The sequence below is a fragment of the Gadus macrocephalus genome, chromosome 4 (assembly GCF_031168955.1).
Source record: "Gadus macrocephalus chromosome 4, ASM3116895v1".
NCBI lineage: Eukaryota > Metazoa > Chordata > Actinopteri > Gadiformes > Gadidae > Gadus > Gadus macrocephalus.
Genome location: NC_082385.1, coordinates 30,218,066 through 30,232,934, shown reverse-complemented (window position 1 = coordinate 30,232,934; position 14,869 = coordinate 30,218,066). Strand labels below are relative to the sequence as shown.

Sequence of the window (14,869 nt, the reverse complement as noted above, 5' to 3'; positions counted from 1 at the left end):
TGTATCAGCAGCATTCCACCTCTGCAACAGGGAAGCAAGAAGGGAGCTGGAGATCTCAGTGGACAACAAACCCCTGGAGTTCCAGCAGGCCCCAAAGTACCTGGGCGTACGCTTGGACAGGACACTGTCCTACAAACAGCATTTGGATGAAGTGAGGGCTAAAGTAACAGCAAGGGTCTCACTCATCCGGCGCCTAGCTGGTACAACCTGGGGGGCCTCGGCCAAGGTTCTACGTATCTCCACACAAGCCCTCGTATTCTCTGCAGCTGAGTACTGTGCCCCAACCTGGAGTAGAAGCCCACATGCCAAGAAGGTCGATACGGCCATCAACAATGCCCTCCGGATCATAAGTGGCTGCCTGAAACCCACCCCCGTGTTCTACCTGCCAGTCCTAGCAGGAATAGCGCCAGCCGGCCTACGGCGAGAGGCCGCTACCCTCGCCCTGGCAAGGAAAGCCCAGGAACACAGCTGGCACCTCCTCCATGAAACCACCACCATGGCAACACCTCCAAGCAGACTCAAGTCCCGCCACCCATACAATCAGGCCGCACAAGAGATGCTTATTTCCATCCCGGAGGATTTGACAACCAAAGCCTGGCTGGCAGCGGCATGGAAGCAGGAGTGGGAGTCAGCAGGACAGACACGCCTACACCATTACATCCAGGATCCTGGAGGTGGCGTTAAGGGAGAAGATCTACCTCGCCGGCAATGGACCCTCCTGAACCGCCTTCGCACAGGGGTTGGCTGCTTCAAAGCGTCCATGAAGAAGTGGGGCCTAACAGACAGTGCAGCGTGTGAGTGTGGGGAGCCTGAGCAGACTGCCGACCACATCATCACCACCTGTCCCCGGCATAGACCACCCTCAGAGGAGGGCCTCTTCCAAGTGGGACCTGAGACGAGGGAGTGGCTACACGACACGAAGTTGGACATATGAAGACGATACACGAAAGAAGAAGAAGATCATCAATTAATAAAAAAAACCCGGACGCCCCGGACGGGACGTAAAAAGTGGACATGTCCGGGGAAAAGAGGACGTTTGGTCAGCCTAATATATAGTTACATATATACATATATATGTGCATATATATATATGTGTATATACACAAACATATACATATATATATATATACACACTTTTTAACATATAAATGTCATGTGTTAAAAAGTGTGTTTCTTGTATAACATAGAGGAAAAAAAAAAATCTAACTACCACTTAAAATCAAACACGGAATATCAACTATGATGTTTTTAGCGTCATCCACTGAGCCATCACCGCTCAAATTTGCTACATCTTTGTATGAATTTTCCATATGGTGTAATGCACTAGACAGCGGGTTGACCCATTCAAGATGGCCGCCACGGTGGCCGTCAGCCGACCGGAGCTCAACATTGCCGTGACGTATCTAGTGTTCTATATATATCTATGGACCCGTCCACAGCCCACGTAAACAGCTGCAATACCAGGCTTGGCCGCGGAGCACTGGTGGATTGCGGAAGTATGCAATGTTCCTGGGGGCTTGTGCCAGAGCCATGAGAGAGAAGAGTTGCGACCATAGATATATATAGAACATCTCTATCATATCTAGTGTTCTAAATATATTTATGGTTGCGACACTCTCTGATCTCGCCGGCAGGGTGGTCACGTGATTCATGTAAGCCTATAGTTCAAAAACAGGCCGCGCTGCCGTGTTCTTCAATGGGACTGCCAGCAGCGATTGCAATATTGAACGGTAAATATAAATTAAAAAACACAAGTACTTATCTGACCATTGTTGCATATTTGTAAACGTCAGTTTTACATTTGGAGTGGTAGGGTGACAACTGCAAGCTAGATACGTTTTTAAGTTTGAGGTAAAGCTTCACGTTCGTGTAAGCATGGGTAGCACTAGGCTACTGACTTTAGTGGCTCAACCTTACTACATCTGTTCTGAAATCAATGACGATTCAAGATGTTCATTTTAGCGCAACTGGACTATTACATTTTCTTGATTTTGCTTGTAATTCCGATTCACGTACCCGTGGTCAGAGAGCGATTCGGAAAGCAGAGTAGTATGGCGACACATTAGTGGCATAATTCACTAATGTGATAAAAGATGCATTCGGGCGTATTATATTATTCCACACGCGTAGATATTAACTGCGAGCGCGCAAATGATCTCTGCGCGCGCGCAAATTACCTCTGCGCGCGCAAAACAGCCTCTCGCGCGCGCAAATTACCTCAGCGCGCGCAAAACAGCCTCTCGCGCGTAACAGCCTCTCGCGAAAGATGTTTTTACGCTCGCTCAAATTTAATTTTGGCACTATGGGGGAGGGAACCAAGGCAGGGCGGGCTTTCCTATGATTGGCCGTTTCTGAAGCGTGATATTTGATTGACAGCCCTCCTCAGCCCTCCTCTCATTCAATTCTGAATTGTTCAGTAAATGGCTGAAACGATAGTTACGTATTGTAACTCCAGATTCTATGAGTATAGGCGCAGCCTTTTAAGTGTCGGCCTCATTGTCCTTTAAATAGCTGAAGAAAAGCTGTTTATTGGGAGCAGAACGTCCGCCGGCGCCCGACTCATCTCATTTCTCATCTCATTTTCGTCCGCTTATCCGGGGTCGGGTCGCGGGGGGAGCAGCTCAAGCAGGGGGCCCCAGACTTCCCTTTCCCGGGCCACATTGACCAGCTCTGACGGGGGGATCCCGAGGCGTTCCCAGGCCAGTGTTGAGATATAATCTCTCCACCTAGTCCTGGGTCTTCCCCGAGGTCTCCTCCCCACTGGACGTGCCTGAAACACCTCCCAAGGAAGGCGCCCGACTAGCCTATATCTGCGAAATGCGGACGTCGTTGAGGCACGCCGCACGCGGACGTAATTGAGGCCCACGCTGTTGGTGGTCAGGGATTACACATTTTTCTGTGCTACGGCTCACGCCTAGGGATAACCCAATAGCAATAGCCTTAAAAGGCTGCGCCGATACTCATAGAATCTAGAGTTACAATACGTAACTATCGTTTCAGCCATTTACTGTACAATTCAGAATTGAATGAGAGGAAGGCTGAGGAGGGCTGTCAATCAAATATCGCGCTTCAGAAACGGCCAATCATAGGAAAGCCCGCCCTGCCTTGGTTCCCTCCCCCATAGTGCCAAAATTAAATTTGAGCGAGCGTAAAAACATCTTTCGCGAGAGGCTGTTACGCGCAAGAGGCTTTTTTGCGCGCGCTGAGGTAATTTGCGCGCGCGAGAGGCTGTTTGCGCACGCAGAGATCATTTGCGCGCTCGCAGTTAATATCTACGCGTGTGGAATAATATAATACGCCCGAATGCATCTTTTATCACATTAGTGAATTATGGCACTAATGTGTCGCCATAGAGTAGCAACAGTCAATTTAGCATTTAGTTTCCAGGGAACTTCTTCTGATGAGGCAGGAGCTGACCACACAACCATGCTACTTAAGACTAAGCCGAACACAAAGTATCACATATATTAAAGAATAACAAATGAAAATATTTTTTATTAAACAATGGGTCGGACAACAAGAATGTATGTATGTATGTATGTGTGTGTGTGTGTGTCCGACTTGAAAAACAACAAAGTGAAGGAACAGGGATGAATATTGTATATATAAGTGTTGACAAGAGAGGAATACGGTGAGGAAAGGAGACAATTAAAAAAGCAATACAAGTAAAATGGACCACTGGTTATAAAACCCTGCAGCAAATGCAGATTCCACTGCCTAACATCTGCACGCTGCAAAGGAGTAGGCGATGGTAAAGCTGGACCCAGTGTTTGAGATGCCAGATACATCAGGCTGAGGTTTGTGGAACCAAAAACAAGTGGGAACAAGGACTAAGAACAACAAAGCAAACGTACAGTAAGTGAACAAGAACAGCAAAGTAGAGCCAGGGGGTATCAATAAATAAAACAATGTTAGTCATGTGTGCAACAAGAACAACAAATGTGTAAACAGGTGTGCGTGTATGTCTAACTTGCAAAACAAGAACAAAGTGAAGGAACAGGGAGGAATATAAGTTATCAATAAACAAAGAAAATACTACACAAACATAAGGCTGAGGTTAGGATAGTAAAGTGCATCAGGTCGAAAGGAAGGACAACAATCGCAGCAGTCGCCGCCGCCACCACCACCACCAACAGCCGTCGCCAGCACAAGCCGCCACCACTTGCAGCAGAAGGCGACACCACCATCCTTCGCCACCACCAGCCAGCTCAAGCAGCCATCGCCTCAAGCAGCAGCGACCTGCAGCAGTGGTGTTATCCGGCACCAGCCAGCTCAAGCAGCCATCGCCTCAAGCAGCAGCGACCTGCAGCAGCAGCCATCAGCATCAGCAGCATTCACCTTCAGCAGCATACACATAACCGCTATGTCAGTGACACAATTAGGCCTAAGCATTCTTTATTCATACTGTGAGAATTGTTCAGAAAAATCACCTCCATAGTCGCCCTGGAGTCACAGGGCATTTAGAAGAGTACGTGACACTTTGCTTTGATAGTTATATACCTCTGATTGGAGATTGATTGTCGGCAGCTCCTCCAAACTAATGTTTGTACCTTCAACTAAAAATGACAATTAATTTACACTCAATCATTTCACAACAATTTGATTAGCAAGACAATTATTGATGTCCATTGCCAATACATGAATACATACTCATTACAAAGGCCTTGAAAGTCGAGGCAGTGGGGTCAGAGGACGCCCCCCCTTCCACTCCTACCATCATCGGCCGACCTTCGTTATTGGCGAGAGCCAGCTCCTCTGAAGTGGTGAAGGGCGGTGGAGCGGTCCTCCTCCCAGTCGTATTAAATTTGTTTTTTTTATTTGCTGCAGGTAATCAACATGTGACTAAAGGTTGGAGCCTAGGCCATTGCAAATCATAGGCTAGATTCACCTGAAATTATTCAAATGGATGCTTACAACTTACCACATTGAATATTATTTTAATATTAATTTTTGACTAGGCCCTATGTTCGTAGGAGCGTGCTGGCACCACATCTATGGGGGTAAAAGGCATGATGATAAATATTTTTTGACAATAAGCAGAATCTTTTCACTTATGAATTAACACGGACGGCTATTTTTTGCCAGCACGCCACCCTAGCCATATTATGGGCAACCCAGTTCCCCTTTGCTGGGATTTGGACTTTGAATTCCTCGTAGGAATTCATAATGCACCGCGCACGCTCGATTCACTTTGCATAAGGGGGAGTAAAATGACGTGATAAACACACCTTTTATGTGAACGCGCATTGAACCTAAAGCGGAAAACCTGGTTCGACTAATTTAATCTAAAGTGAGTGTCGTGGAACCATTTAACTCTCACTGCGAGTTGCATCTCTGTCGAACCAGGTTTTCCCAAGAAAGCCTGGGTATGTTCAGCGAGGTTCGTGGTATACTCCCCTCACAAGTTTCCTTTGTATTTACCAACGATGTGAGTTTCCTAATATTTTGCTGTCAGAAGAATCAGAGAAATAAGTTCTTTATCACACAGACATAAATTACTAAAATGACAAAACAAAACAAAGCGAATCAAAAGCTGGAAAATGTTTAATCCTGATGAAAAGAAAAACTAAAAGCATTAATTTCGACAAATACCGGACAGAGCTCTCAATCAAAGCGCCCCGTTACCCTGTGTGAAAGCACCCCATTGCCCGTGTGCACACTCAAATTGCTTGGGTCGTTGTAGCTGGCATTGCAATGCACTAACAGGTAGGGCTTCTAACCGGAGTGAGTCCTCATGTGGATCTTCAGGTTGCCTTTCACACTGAAGCGCATCGTGCATTGGTCACACTTGTAGGGCTTCTCCCCAGAGTGAGTCCTCAGGTGGATCTTCAGGCTGCCTTTCAGAATGAAATACTTCGTGCATTGGTCACACTTGTAGGACTTCTCCTCGGAGTGAGTCCTCATGTGGATCTTCAGGGTGCATTTCTGACTGAAGCGCATCGTGCATTGGTCACACTTGTAGGGCTTCACCCCAGAGTGAGTCCTCATGTGGCGCTTCAGGTAGCCTTTCAGATTGAAGCACTTCGGGCATTGGTCACACCTGTAGGGCTTCTCGCCGGAGTGAGTCCTCATGTGGGTCTTCAGGCTGCTTGTCTGACTGAAGCGCTTCGTGCATTGGTCACACTTGTAGGGCATCTCGCCGGAGTGAGTCCTCATGTGGGTCTTCAGGCTGCTTGTCCGACTGAAGCGCTTCGTGCATTGGTCACACTTGTAGGGCTTCTCGCCGGTGTGAGTCCTCAGGTGGTTCTTCAGGTTGCAGCCATGACTGAAGCGCTTCGTGCATTGGTCACACTTGTAGGGCTTCTCGCCGGAGTGAGTTCTCATGTGGGTCTTCAGGTGGTCTTTCAGACTGAAGCACTTCGGGCATTGGTCACACCTGTAGGGCTTCTCGCCGGAGTGAGTCCTCATGTGGGTCTTCAGGCTGCTTTTCCGACTGAAGCGCTTCGTGCATTGGTCACACTTGTAGGGCTTCTCGCCGGAGTGAGTCCTCATGTGGACATTCAGGTTGCCATGCAGAGCGAAGCGCTTTTTGCAATGGTCACACCTGTAGGGCTTCTCCCTGGAGTGCGTACTCATGTGGATTTTCAGGTTGCCATTCTGACTGAAGCTCTTCGTGCATTGGTCACACCCGTACGGCTTCTCGTCTGGTCGGGTCCTCATGTGTACGATCATATTGGCATTGTTGGGAGAAACCTTCCACCAACCATCCACCAGTGGGCCCTCCCCTTGTCCGTAAACGCTCAGGATCCGCAGCTCCCCGTTGTGACTTGACATGTGGGAGGAGCCAGGGGCGTCCACACCCAGACTCTCCGAGGTGGCGTCGCGCTGCGTGCTGCAGTCTCTGATGTCATTGACGTCTTCTTCAGAGAGGAAACAAAGAGAGAAAGTAATGGTATTAATTAATTATTTGCACAAAGGTATGCAGCATGTACATTTACACACTGGTGTATTGGAAGAAGTATATTTTGACATTCTTTCTTGCATTTTCCTTGTTCCCCTTGGGGGGGTCAAGGGTCAAAGGCGTCAGCTGAGAAGGCACCGCTACGTCTCCGCCTTTTAAGGATGTGGGGAGGTCATAAAGACACAACCCAGGTCATCTGTGGTTTCTGATCAACTGCTTTACCAATACTGTAGTTATACTGGGAATCAGAGCGGATTCAGCATTCCTGACATCTGCCATGAAGAAGATTTAAATCATTCTACTATAAACTACATAGTAGTCCTTGTGTTTTAGCAGGGTGACTGTCATGATGCTTTTCAAAAGAGGACCAGCGCAGTTAGAATCGAGTACATTCTCAGTTGGTAGGTCAGTTTGCTTGCATGGATTCAATGTGTATTACTAACCTACAGCGGGCATGCCTCCACCAATATCCTCTTCAACCTTGATTGAAATGGTGTCTGGGGTCTCCGGCTTTCCACATAAAGAAGGAAACACATTTTCATTTCCTTTCATTTGCACAGAATAGTTGTTAATCCCCCCTTACGATAGACTGGGTTCCCCCAACCTGTTCTGACGGCGATTTGAATTCGCCCTTCATAAGGGTCAGGAGAAGAGCAATTCTTATCTTTCTGCTTCCGATATGTTTTTGGAGAAGCTGAGACTGTTTTTTGAGACCAAAATTGTATTGCAACAATGACGTAGGAAGGTTCATGAATATTCACAAACATTCGCGCTCATTCATTGAGCGTCGCAAGACGAAATAACATTAAGCAGATAACACTTTTATTAGCGTTGCTAACTTTATAATTGCATTGTATTTAATTGTTTAATGGCATTTAGCTAGTAAACTGTGTATTAACAGAAGCTAGCTAAACTATGATACACTTTAAAACACTCAGTTTACTAGCTAAATTCAATACAATACAAATATAAAGTTAAAAAAAGTGTTGTCAGTATTATGTTATTTCTTCTTTGGCAACATGGGCGCGAAGCAACGGACAATCGTGTCGAACGATGACGTAATGTTTCGAACGCGAATTACGTAGGTGGTACAATTTTCACCCCCGGTACAATTTTGGTGCGACAGCGCCAATCACCAAGTTGGCCTCTCCCCCTGGCGCCCTATTGGCTGGATTAACACAATGATGACAGGGAAGCGACGGCAAGCAGCCATTTGCGTACAGAGTCAGTTGAACGAGTTGATCAAGCCTCTTGTGCTGAAGAAAATGACAGCAGCTTCCCTAGACCAACGAGTCTGGAAATAGCATGTACGACTCATTAAATCATAGAGGTGTGTGCTTTCTAAGGGTGTGTGCTGGAGTTGTAATAAAGGAAGCCTCTCATTTGGATGCTGAATAAGAAGACGACTTCCAACCTGGACACTCAGCTCCTCGCGGCAGACCAGCCGCTCGCCGCGCTCCAGGCTCTTGGCCGCGCTGTGGTCCGCAGACAGCGAGTTCAGGGCCTCCACTTCTGACGGGGTAAAGAGGGTGTCATGGCCGTCCGTCGCCAGTGGGCCCTCCCATTTTCCGTAGACACTCAGAATCTTCAGTTCCTCGCTGTGACTGGACATGTGGGAGGAGCCAGGGGCGTCCTCACCCAGAATCTCTGAGGTGGCGTTGCGCTGATTGCTACGGTCTCTAAAGGCATCGCAGTCTTCTGCAGAGGGAGAAAAAAAAGGTAAAAAAGTAATTGTTTTGATACATTATTTGCATAAAGGGAGGCATTGTGTTTTTTTACACGTGAAAGAAACTTTTTAAATGCATGCAACATTGACACAGAGGGTTTAAAATGTGAGCTGCTGACAAAGATTCACAGTTTTGGGGAAGGACGTCTCCTCCAGCACCCTCCTCCCTAGACTCAAAGCTCAAGTGGTTTGCCAGGTTAAGGACACTCAACAAACACCAGCGCAAAGTGATCTGAGCACAACATGACAAGTGAGGCAAGCACAATTTCTATTTGGACACTAAAAGGCAACAACGTGTCCTTCCCTCTAAGCTGATCAGCTAACATTGCATGCATTATGAATTTATTGATGCTTGAGAATGATAAACCAGCTCATGTGGCATCTGTCTTGAAACCCTTCTGGGCTCTTGACTGATTCCATCTTTGAAATGTAACTCCCAAGTTTGACTCGTGTTTTAGCAGGGCTCTGGTCATGATGCTTTTCCAAAGAGGATCAGGCTTTTTAGCGCAGGTAGAATCAAGTACATTCTCAGTTGATCAAGGTTGTTTTCTTGCATAGATGCAATGTGTATTACTAACCTCCAGCGGGCAAGCCTCCACCAATATCCTCTTCAAGCTTGATTGAAATGGTGTCTGGGGTCTGCTGCTTTCCACATAAAGAAGGAAACACACAAGACTTATTCTGTCATTTTCACAGAATAGTTTTCAATCCCCACTACCGACAGATTAGGCGTTTTTACACTGCCAAGCTGGTTCGGTTGCGGCTTGGCACGCCCTGCAATTTCAATGTCTTGCCTGCCTATTTTTTTTTTTTGATTCAAGACCCTCGCATGCAAGAATGAGTTCACATCTGAATGAGGGCTAAAAAGCGATTAACTATTTACAAGTGCAAAAATGCCAAAATATTTCTTTATTCTGCTAACCACCAGTTCCTCGCTGTGCCTGGACATGTGGGAGGAGGAGCCAGGGGCGACAACACCCAGGCTCTCTGATGTGGCGCCACGCTGAGTGCTACGGTCTCCAAAGGCATCACAGTCTTCTGCAGAGGGAGAAAAAAAGGAAAAAGTCATTGTTTTGATACATTATTTGCATAAAGGGAGGCATTGTGTATTTGTACACGGGAAAGAAACTATTTAAATGCACGCAACATTGACACAGGGGGTTTAAAATGTGTACTGCAGACACAGATTCACAGTTTTGGAGAGGGTTGCTCCTCCAGCACCCTCCTCCCTAGACTCAAAGCTCAAGTGGTTGGCCAGGTTAAGGACACTCAACGAACACCAGCGCAAAATGATCTGATCACAACATGAGATGCGAAGCGCAATTCTATTTCAACACTAAAAAGCAACAACGTCTCCTTCCCTCTAAGCTGATCAGCTAACATTCATGCATTATGAATTCATTTATGTTTGAGAATGATAAACCAGCTCATGTGGCATCTGTCTTGAAACCATTCTGGGCTCTTGGCTGATTCCATCTTTGAAATGCAACTCCCAAGTTTGACTTGTGTTTTAGCAGGGCTCTGGTCCTGAAGCTTTTCCAAAGAGGACCAGCGCAGTTAGAATCTAGCATCAGCCTAGAATTTATGCTGCCTAGAATCTACCAAATCAAAGAAAAAAAATACTCAATGAGTAATGTACACACCTTCACTTTTAAAATGGGGCTGCATAGACTTTAAGGACAGCTTTGTGCCTACAAATATGCGTTTCCAGGTTTTCTGTCTGGCAGGCAACATCCCTTGAGAGAAGCTGCTGAATGTAAGCACTTGATGAGCTGGCCTGCGTAGAGAGAACAAAGAAAAATCAGTACTCAATTTTTTACCTTGTATGTATTCCAGGTGCAAGTTGTAAGAAGATACAAGAGAAGCATGTTTAGTGAATTACATTAGCCTAATACTTAAAATGAGTTATATGAAATGATATTACATCCTTGATTTGTTTACATATTTTATAGTTCATCTCAACAACCCAATACCATGACATCAAGCTCCGCCGAAATCGGCTAATAACCCTTTGATTTGAATCAGAATAATAGTGTGTTTCAGGTACACTTTTTTGCCCGTTAATAACCAGTTATATCTGGGAGTACAAGAGGGTAGAAGGGGGCGAAAACACGGGTTACCTGGAACGCACCATATGTATTTAGGATGAGTTTAACAGGTCAATCTCCTCATCAGTAAAACGCTAGAACTACTCCGGTCCAGTGGCCGGTAGAATACAGTTGTATTCGTTTGTTGTAGTATGAGCAGACATTGTTAAACATTGCATTCCCTTGGTATCCAAGCAGTAGAGATCAGTGCCTGTAGCCCCTTTGTTGAATTGTGCCCATTCTCGTGTGATGCCCCATGCTTGCTGAGATGCACACTCGACTTACAGTGTGTGTATTTATAGGAATGAATGGGCGGCCATGTATTAGTCCACTGTCCTTTCTCTATAATAGGTCCATGGTATTTATTTACACACATAACTGATACTATCTACCGTAACATTAGCGACAGTAACTTGGCTGTTAGCTGTAGCGCTACTGCTAAAGCAGCATTATAATGCTAACAAGGTAAACATATACAGTAAAGCAACACAATGATATGGCGTTAGTTAACTTACTTTTTCGAGGTTTGTAGCTGAGCCGAGGAGAGTTGGTACTGATCCAGACTTGATTTTCAGACGTTGAGCAAGTCCAGCTCTGTATTGGCCCAAGTTGAGGAAGCAGTCATCAGTGAAATGTTTGGCGCTGCCGTGTTCTAGCAACGGGACGCCCATATGTTCCTGACCTCATCTGACTCCCGCGCTGCGTTTGTATCCAGTAGGCGTGGCCTATGACGTATTAGCTCCGGCTTTCTCATCCGTCTAAAGATGCTGCCAGAGCATGGACATAATAAAGGATGGACCACGGACTGGCCGCCCATTCATTCCTATACAAACTGCTCAGTGGCGCAGGGTAACATACAGGAGCGATTTGCTTCCGCGTTCTGGGGCCAAGACACGTGGCCTAGTCCGTGACGTACCGGATGCAGAAATATAGAACGAATGCGTGCCCACTCCCCCACTCCGGTCCAACAACAATATAAAATGATACCGTAATGCACCTGTTCTTTGTCTTTGGATCTTTTGAATAAATGGATCAATACATGATGAATCACAATGATCGCAAGCAGAGCAGAGGACCGTGAGAGTTATTGAGCAGCAGATGAACCAGTCCAAAAATCGGGACACGTTAACGAAGCACTGAACTAGGGCCTAAAAAAAAAAAAAAGTTTGGTTCCTGTTGGTTGTCAGTTGAGGTCATGGGTAGGTAGGAAATTTTTTTTATTTTTTTATTTTATTTTTTCCAGCGGCAGCGAATGATGGGTAGGTTGTTTTCATTTAACAGAATGAAGAGGTGCTGTACCAAAACGTAATTATAGTTTGCATCAAAAAAAATAAATAAATATATATATATATTTTTTTTTTTTATAAAGCTCATAAAATAATTTGGGTCGCACATAAATTGACAGGGTCGGTCGGAAACTGGAACCAAACAATTTTTTTTTTTAGGCCTTATGATTTAATGAAGTGTTCCTATGTGACGCTGATGGGCCCTGGTTGCTGCTAAATGCTTGTTGAAAGTGCATTGTGCACTTTTTTGTATGTAGCTACAAAATGAGGGTGGATATCACTTTATAGTTTATAAGCATTATATACTAGTAAGAATCATTGACAAATCACATTCCCCTTTTACCACCACAGGACGCACCTCACCAGTATCAGAGCAACAGCTGTGGGGTGTTTATGCTGATGGTGAGATGCATTATTTTCAGAAATGATGACTGATGACTAGTTTGTAAAACAACTAACTCATTTGTATGTTAATTTCAGTACGCAATGTATTCTACCCTCAAAAGCAATATGATTTCAGTGAGGTGAGTTCTTTCAAATCTCAATCAGATGTGTAGCATGAAATATAAGGCTTTTAATAATTTAGTCATCCTTACTGGAGGCTACAATTAACATGCATCATAGGTCATACACATTACTTTGTCTTCAGGTACTGCACTTACGGGAGGAGATGGCTACATCTTCACAATAATTTACACTGCCATAGTACACTGCTAAACAGTACTGTAACATGGATTTGTATTAGGCTATGAAGTCATTTAAAGCATAACTTTACTTTTCAGGGGGACATGCTCTCTATCAGGAGGTGGTGGTTGGACAGCTGTTGGAGACCTTTATGCTTGAAAGGTTTATATACTGTGTCCATGTTGCTATTTACTTATTTTTGGTGCTCACGAAGATCGTAGCCAATACACTTGTCTCTCTGTCTCTAGCCCTGCAGAACTAGCTGGCTCCTTCTCACCCTCTCCATCTCCCCATCTCAGTCACACCTTGCAATCACTAAGCAGTGAAAGGTATTACATACTATGTCCATACTTTTCTATTTACGTATATTCTCTCTTGCTCTTTCTCAGACTTTTGATCGATCAGTGACTGCCTTTTTGTTGAATGGTGTGGGTAGTGTTGGTCTGGGCTTGTGTGATTGAATTGAAGGTTGATTATAATCCCTGTTTCTCTCCCTCTCTCTCGCTCTCCTTCACTCTTTTTCGGCTCTCTCGCTCTCTCTAGCCCTGCAGGACTAGCTGGCACACCAAGCTCACCCTCTCCATCTCCCCATCTCAGCCACACGCTCCAATCTGGCACAACAGAGGACAGGCCATTCTTGCCACCCGAAGTCCTTCAGCAAATTGTACAAGAGACGCTGAGACTGGACATGGCGATGCTTGGCGTGTTCAACAGGGTTTCAAACACATTCCGAGAACTAATCAAGCCTCTCCATCCTTCCATATATATAAATGACAGTTTGGCAGGGGACATTAAGCTTAATAAAGACAATCTCATATACATAACGGTTAGAAAGATTTACAACAATGCAGGCTGTGGCAGTGGCCTTGCGCTACGCCTCAAAGGCTTCTCAAAAAAGAAGAATTGGCCAAGCGCACCTCTGGTACTGAGGCACGTTGCATATGGCAGGTTTGTCATAAAAGATGTCTGCCTAGCATAATGTTCTTTTATTACTCCTTTTTCGTTTTATATGGGACGTCATTTTTTGCAATCCCTTTCATTTGTAAATGTACATACTACTGTAGTAAATGTATCTGCCCAGAAATGCTGGTATTTTATTACTCCTTTCTTTTTTGTTTTTGTGACAAATGCTATACGATGTATAACATACATTTGTGCCTACGATGTATGTTGTAAGGTTAATTGTTACAGAGCAATTACTGTATTTTGTCTTTATTGAAAACATTCAGTGGGAAAAGTAAGTGAACACTTGGAGTCAAATGGTCTACTGTTTGAGCCTTCATAGTGTCTGGTGGTAACTGGATTTGAACTGCATAATGTCCCAAGTGTTATTTTAATCTATTCATTATTTAATTTGGGCATATTCTTAAACAACTATATCAAACATCTCACTTATACCTAATACCCTACCTATACTAACCCAGAAGATAATGAACATGAGATCATGGAGCCTCCCTGTAATGATCGTGTTGCATCAAGTTTGATGCAAAGTTTGGGCCGAGATCCGACACATAAATGTAAGCTAACATTCTGTAGGCCTAGCTGGCTAACGTACCCGTATTACAAGATCGAAGAAGAAGGGGGTGCTAACGTCAGTTCTATGCTGCCCATACTACTAGATCGACGAAGAAGAACTGGGCGTTCCAGCCTGCGTAAACGAGAACGCCGGGGGGGCGTTTTAGTCTGCGTGAACGAGAACGCCCACGACACGGGAACGCCCATTTGTGTCTGCAGTTGGATGATATTGCTAACACCTGACTTCGCCCCCACTGACACACAGTTCACTGACGTTTCAACTTCCACACACACGCACACAAGCAGAAACACACGACACGAGGCTAGTGTTTTTCTTTCTATTATGGGAAACATGGGTCTTTATTCTTAGAGTGTGTGTGTGTGTGTGTGTGTGTGTGTGTGTGTGTGTGTGTGTGTGTGTGTGTGTGTGTGTGTGTGTGTGTGTGTGTGTGTGTGTGTGTGTGTGTGTGGAGGAATTGCTTGGCGGGGTTGAGAAAATCTAGACAAGGCTTAACATGTTATGCTGGTCAGAAAGTATACAACATCAATGCATCGAATCTATAAAAAAAATATCTACTACGATTTGTAAATTTGATTTTGAGTTTGATTTATTAGGATCTCCATTAGCAACACACCGGAGTGAGAGCTTGTCTTCATGGGGTCCGAAACA

General features: G+C 45.1%; 1 protein-coding gene and 1 long non-coding RNA gene across 2 annotated transcripts; one reads left to right on the top strand and one right to left on the bottom strand.

Annotated features, from left to right (window-relative positions):
* Positions 1-5,715: 5,715 nt before the first annotated feature.
* On the bottom strand, positions 5,716-6,706 carry LOC132455275 (zinc finger protein 431-like). The gene has a single exon (XM_060049111.1). It carries the CDS (start codon positions 6,670-6,672, stop codon positions 5,716-5,718), a length of 957 nt encoding a protein of 318 aa, XP_059905094.1. The 5' UTR covers positions 6,673-6,706.
* Positions 6,707-12,410: 5,704 nt separating this feature from the next.
* Positions 12,411-13,930, top strand: LOC132455310 (uncharacterized). Its single transcript, XR_009525165.1, has 2 exons — positions 12,411-13,013; positions 13,228-13,930. It is a non-coding gene; the product is annotated as an uncharacterized LOC132455310 (long non-coding RNA).
* Positions 13,931-14,869: the final 939 nt, after the last annotated feature.

Coding starts and splice junctions, on each gene's coding strand:
- LOC132455275 (XM_060049111.1), bottom strand. CDS start 6,672: ATGATCGTACACATGAGGACCCGACCAGACGAGAAGCCGTACGGGTGT.